We start from the raw sequence: 6,687 nt of genomic DNA, 5'->3' as shown, positions 1-6,687 counted from the left end.
AGGCTCAACAGGCGGCGTGCATGAGGACAATTGCGTTCGGTCAGTGGTGTATGTGAGGACGATCACATGAGTTTTTTTTTTAAAAAAAAATTAGGTTTTTTGTAACTCAAGTTTTTATTAAAACTTTCGTTGAATCAATCAACACCTAGTTATAATTGAGATAAACTAAATAGATCAAATCTAAAGTCTAACAAAATTATTCCAAAAAATTCTAAAATAATAAAAAATTCTAAAATATTATTTGAATTTTAAATTAAAAAAATCTAAAATCAACTCCTAATATATGATACTAAGTTATATACTAAAACCACTAAATAAAAAGCCAAACAGAAGGATGGCAGCAAAATGGCCCTTATGCAAAAACAGAAGGATGGTGGATGACAGCTTCGAATAAATACACAACACTTTTAAATAAAAAGTTGATTACCTTTGTTTTTGACCAGAAAGAAACTGAATTTTATTTGCTTCGACGTGATGAAGCATAGTATTATTACCGTCTAATATTATTAAGAAAATCACGACAAAATTATATATTATCGGAATATCGGAAACTGTTTGGAAATTGCCTAAAATTCATACGACTTTTCGATTTTGAAATTCTTCGATGGCGTGTTTGAACTTTGAATGGATCACTGCATCGTTCTGAGCCCGTCGTTGAAGTGCTTCTCGAACATCGCCATCTCCGCCTTGGGCTTCACCAACCCGATCTCCACGCCGCCTTCCTCCTCCCGGCTCTCCGCTACCGCCATCGCGCCGGTCTTCGCGATCGACGTTATCTCCACTTTCTTCGGCCTCCCCCATCCGAAATCCACGTCGTACACCTTGAAGGTCGGCGATCCGGCGACGCTAAAGATGTCCGCTTCGCGCAGAGTCTTGCCTAACTTCGGCCACTCCTCGACGTCCTTAAAAGGCCCCTCTTTGAACGCCTCGATCGCTTCCCCGATCAGCCTCGCCGCCGCCGCCACTGCGTTTTCCTTGGTGAGTTCGCCGGCCGTTGTCTGCGTGAGGGCGCCGCTGAGGCAGTTCCCGAAGTACGGCGCCGGGATCGGCGGCTTCAGCCTTGCTCTGAGGTCGCCGGCGAATCCCATTATGACGATCTTGTCGGTTGATTCCGGCAGCCGTGCTTTGACGTGGCAAACCCACACGTAGGCGAAGGCCACGACGAGGGTGGAACAGCGAAAAGAAAGGTCGCCGCTTTGAGTCACTAACCTTTTTAATTTCTGGATCTGATTTTTTCCGATGGTGAAGGTTTGGAGGACGGCGTCAGGCGGCGATTTCTGGTGCATCATCGCCTGGACGGATTCCCCCTTCACTATTTCCTTGTACAAGAAAGAGTAGAGATCATCGCGATCGGAAATCATACTCCTGTCGATCACTGGAGGCGGCGCCACTCCGGCCCCTGCGCACGCGGTGGCCCACGCGGACACGAACCGAATCGTGCTCGAGCCGTCGCAGACGGCGTGGTGCACGGTGATGCCGATCGCGACGCCGCGCTCAGGGAAGAGCGTCGCCTGCACAGCCAGCAGCCGGAGCCCGTCGCCGTCCGTGCTGGACTGCGGAAGCTCGGGGAGCAGGGGAAGAAGGTCGTTGAAGGGGCGGGGGTGGTCGTCGGACAGATCGTCGAAGTCGCCGGTGTACTCGGCGACGGTGAAGGGAACAGAGTCGCCGTCGGCGTAGTGGAGCTCGTAGCCGTCAGCGCGGGCGGCGGAGTGGCGAATCTTGCCGGCGAGAGGGTAGAAGTTGCGGAGAGCGACGGAGAGGGAGGACTCGAGGGCGGGGACTACGGAGTGGACGAAGTGGGAGGCGGAGACGGCGAGCGGGTAGAAGAAGACGCGTTCTACCGACCCGGCTCCTAGCCAAAGCAAGTCGAGGTAGGTGAGGGGTAAGGTGGAGTCGCCTACCGTTCCTGGTGGCGGAGAGACTTGATAACTGCTGATCACTCGGAGCTCCGGCGATGGGATCCGAGACATGTTGACTTCGGTGACCGTGAACTCTTCCGACATGAGAAGACAGGCGAAGCAGAAGATTAGACTGGAGCGCACCGCTTGAGGTTCTCAGACTAGATATTTATTCTATAAAATCAAAAGGAAATAATAAAGAAGGCCTAAAAGAAATACAACGACGGTCCCACGGGTTTTGGGGGCAGTAACTCCGATACTGAAGTTAATTTTCGATAGTAGTAGTGGAAAAACGAAGAAATGATTAAAAAAAAATAGGGGTTTTTGATGTCTTTTTATCCGTATCTCTAACCGTCAAGGGGCCTACTTTTTATAGAGGGGGAATTGAGCCGAAGTTCCCTAGATTTTATTTTCGTTATGAAATAATCTGAAATCACAGTATCCATGTGAGTGTTATTCTTTTCTTAAATAGTCTGATATTTTTAACTTCTAAATTCATGCGAGCACAGCTTTCTTCCTAAAATAATCCAAAATTCCTACATTTGTGATGTCATTATTTTTTTTTTCAAATAGTCCGAAATTTTAAGTCGAGGCGTTAAGAATATAGATAGGGGTGTCAAAAATAAATTTGATCCGATGACCCAATCTGAGTCGATCCGAAAAAAATCAGATTTGGGTTGGACATTTTCGTGTTCGGATCGAGTTCGGATTGGAGGGTTGGAAAGTAAAAATTTTTCGGGTTGGGTTGGGTCCGGTTCGGGTTGACTTAAATATAAGGTTTTGTGGGGTTTTTTAGGGTTAAATCAAATTTTATTTTAAAAATTTAGATATTTTTATGTATATTTATATGATAATGATGGAGTATTGAGATAAAAGTGAAGAATTATAGGGAAAATAGTCCAAAAAAATCATTTTGAATCAGAATTTTGGATTATATGGGTTGGATTCGGGTTCGGGTTTGGGTTTAGGTGTTTTGGGTTAAATTTGAGTTCGGGCCGGGTTCGGATTGAGTTAAAAAAAAAAAAAAAAAAATCAACCCGATCCGATCTGACACCCCTAAATATAAGGGTGCCACAAAGACGGAAACGTGTCAGGATGTCAAGAGCCTGAGGTTGTCAGGAATACAAGATCGATTTGATTTTCACTTAGCTTGAATCATCACCTCTGTATAATCATTAACCTGTTTTATTCATGTCATGCTATCTGATTATTTCGGATGAATCTTTTTTTTTCACCATTAATAAAATAAATAAAAGTTAATTAGTAAAAAAAAATGTAATCACAAACTGATTATAACAAAGATCGTGCATTCATATAAGTATATAATTTATTATTTAGTGATTCCAAAGAGTGAAATCTATTTTTTTACTCAATTTTTTAAGAAAATAAAATATAGTATAAAAAAATCGCACACAAAGCTAAACATGGGTTAAACCAATGTTAATAAAAAAATTCCTAACAATTAATTTGTGTCAGAAAAAAAAACAAATTGAAGCAATCAACGCGATAATATGTAGATGGTAGGGTGGACCTTTTTTATTTTTTTATTTATATTTTGTACTACAAGGTTTGCAGTGAATTAGAGAGCGGTAATTTTATAATAACGAAATAATGAAAAAATATTTTCTATTTCCCAGTCAGCTGACGATATTATAAATTAATTCGGATTTATCTTTCTTCACGTGATGGAGTATGAAAGACATTTAAAATATACATAATCATCCCCTTTTGTTTCAAATGGCATGGGTTTATCGTCCATACTGATTTTTTTTTATCATTTAATAAACAACTCGTGGTCCACGTAAACTCCTAGAGCTGAGTAGCTTTCTAGAAATTGAGACTATTATAGAGTTAAGTATAACGTTTAGAGCATCCATAATCGTTGGACTTTATGGAGAACTCTTTCGTTATCATATTCATACCACATCAAAAATAAAAAATCTCACGTATCTTTCCACTATAAAAAAATCTTTCAATAACTTTTTCATGGATCTCATATTTTTTAAACCTCTACATCATATATATCTTTTTCCTAATTAAAAAAATATTTCTAATATTATATTTAAATTAAAAAAATATTTCTAATATTATATTTAAATTAAAAATTTTTTTAAAAAAAAGGTGAAAGAGCGGCTCCATAGGTATGGAGCCGCTCCTTCCCAAATGGGGGAAAAGCTCCCTCCCATTATGGGAGGGAGCTTCTTCCTACTGCCACATTTGCAATGGGAGCTCCTTCAGAACTCCCATTGTGGATGCCCTTGTATGTCATTAGGACATCCATAATAGAATATTAAATACGTATTATAATATTCATTCAATATCTCTTTTTATTGTGAGGGGATATTATAATGTTCACTCGTAGAGAAAAGAGAGAAGAAAAAGTTAAGAGGAATAATGTTCATCCCTCTCTCATCTTATTTTTTATTTTTTTCTTTTTTAAATAGTAATAAATATATTTTAAAAAATTAATATTATTTTTTAAAAATTGTCAAATTTTTAAAAGTAAAATTATTATTAAAAGAAATAATACTAATTTAAATATTTTAAAATATATTTATTTAATATGATATAATTTTAAGATAATTGAGTAGACTATGAGATGCATAAATAATGAGGGTTAACGTTAAAAGAAATATGGTGAAAGATATATTGTTATAATGAGTATGTGACAGTGGACACATACTTTTGATGAGATAATGGATGTAATAATAAGGATGGATCATAGATACTCTTATGATTGATAGTATTAAGATTTATCCTCGAACATATTGAGTCATCGGAGTTTTCTCCCGAGTAATTATGCTCTCAGAAGATATAATAATGTTATAGCAAGAACATTGCTATCGTATTTGAGAAACTATTCGTATTTGAGAAACTATTCTAATCTCCAGTAATCAAATTCTCAACTAGTGTTGTCAAAATGGAGAGTTTAAGTAAAATCGTTAGAGCAGTCATAAAATCGGATCGTAAAATTGAATCATGAAATCGTAAGATTTTACAGCATACTTTAAGATATTTTTTAAAAAAAAACTTGATATATTCTTTTTAATTGATCATTAAGTATTTTAATTTAAATTATAACATAAATCTGTATATAGAACATTTTAATATATATAATCATAAACTATTCATAATTTTAAACTTTTAAACAATCAAATACTTGTTATAAAAACACAACATAAATATAAATTCAAGTCTAAAGTTTAAGTCCAAAGATAAATAAAACACAAGATAACAAATTAATATAAATCATTCATAGACAAGTACAAATTTAAAATCGTCCCAAAATGATATCGTTTTGTCCAAAATGATTCCCTTTTATTAACGATATAAAATCGATAAAATTATCTTAAAATGTATATTTTTATAAGTTTAAATATGGTTTTATGATTTTAATTCGATTTTATTTTTATACATGATTTTATTTTGATAACATTGTTCTCAACTGTTACAGCAACCATACTGCTACGGTGTTACGAAGTTAAAAATACCCAACCTGTTATCGGAGTAATAACATTTTCTATGCTACATGACGTTCTATGGAGATTACCACAAACAACATCTTACCTGGGCAATAACGTTCTATATGCTACAGAAGTAGTACGGATACAATCCACAATGCTTTATCCCCATTAATCACACCCGTGCTACAGTAGAATGAATGTAGTAAAATAGAGTTATGATGTTACATATCGAAATATAAATAGCAAATTGCTTTTCCCACACGCGCATCCCCTCCTCTTTCTCCCCTGCAAATGACCATTCTACTCTCTATCTTTTTTTAATTTTTTAATTTTTTAATTTTATTTTTAATTTTTTTAATTCATACTTATTTATTCATACTTATATATTTTTAATTTTTAATTTTTAATTAATTTTAATTTTTTATTTTTAATTAATTTTATTTTAAATTTTTTTTATTCATACTTATATATTTTTAAATTTTTATTTAGTTTAATTTTATTTAGTTTTATTTTTAAAATTAATTTTATTTTTAATTTTTTTCATTCATACTTATATATTTTAAAATTTTTATTTAGTTTATATATTTTAAAATTTTTATTTAGTTTAAATTTTTAATCAATTTTATTTATTATTTTTCATTAATACTTATATATATTTTTAATTTTATTTAATTTTATTTAGTTTTATTTTTTAATTAATTTTGTTTATTATTTTTTCATTAATACTTATATTTTTAAATTTTTTTTATTTTTATTTAGTTTTATTTTTAATTAATTTTATTTATTATTTTTTTTTAATTTTTTAATATTTATTTAGTTTTATTTCTTTAATCAATTTTGTTTATTATTTTTTTATCAAAATTTTTAATTTTTTTATTTTATATGATTTTTAATTTTATTTAGTTTTATTTTTAATTAATTTTATTTATTATTTTTTTATCAAATTTTTTAATATTTATTTAGTTTTATTTCTTTAATCAATTTTGTTTATTTTTTTTTATCAAATTTTTTAATTTTTTTTATTTTATATAATTTTTAAATTACTCTCTTCCTTTAAATTACATTCCTAATTTGACACTTAAATTACCCGCATCCAAATATTAACACATGTCATAATCTTCTCTCCCTTTAAATTATCCCTCCCTCTAACCATTGACATATAACACATGTCAGAATCTCTCACCCTCTTTAAAATACGCATCCTCCAACCATTGACACATGTCAAAACACTCCCTCAATTTAAATTCGTCATTCTCCAACCATTGACACCTGTCAAAACACCCCCTCCCTTTAAATTACCCCTCTTCAATGCTTGACATGTGTCA

At 33.6% G+C, this 6,687-nt stretch overlaps 1 protein-coding gene across 1 annotated transcript; it reads right to left on the bottom strand.

Annotated features, from left to right (window-relative positions):
- Positions 1-432: 432 nt before the first annotated feature.
- Positions 433-2,201, bottom strand: LOC121996734 (phenolic glucoside malonyltransferase 1-like). The gene has a single exon (XM_042550808.1). The coding sequence runs from the start codon at positions 2,001-2,003 to the stop codon at positions 630-632; it is 1,374 nt and encodes a 457-aa protein (XP_042406742.1). The 5' UTR covers positions 2,004-2,201; the 3' UTR covers positions 433-629.
- Positions 2,202-6,687: the final 4,486 nt, after the last annotated feature.

This window comes from Zingiber officinale, chromosome 6A (assembly GCF_018446385.1).
Source record: "Zingiber officinale cultivar Zhangliang chromosome 6A, Zo_v1.1, whole genome shotgun sequence".
Classification (NCBI taxonomy): domain Eukaryota; kingdom Viridiplantae; phylum Streptophyta; class Magnoliopsida; order Zingiberales; family Zingiberaceae; genus Zingiber; species Zingiber officinale.
Note: the sequence above shows the minus strand (reverse complement) of the source record. Positions and strands in the feature narration are given on the sequence as shown.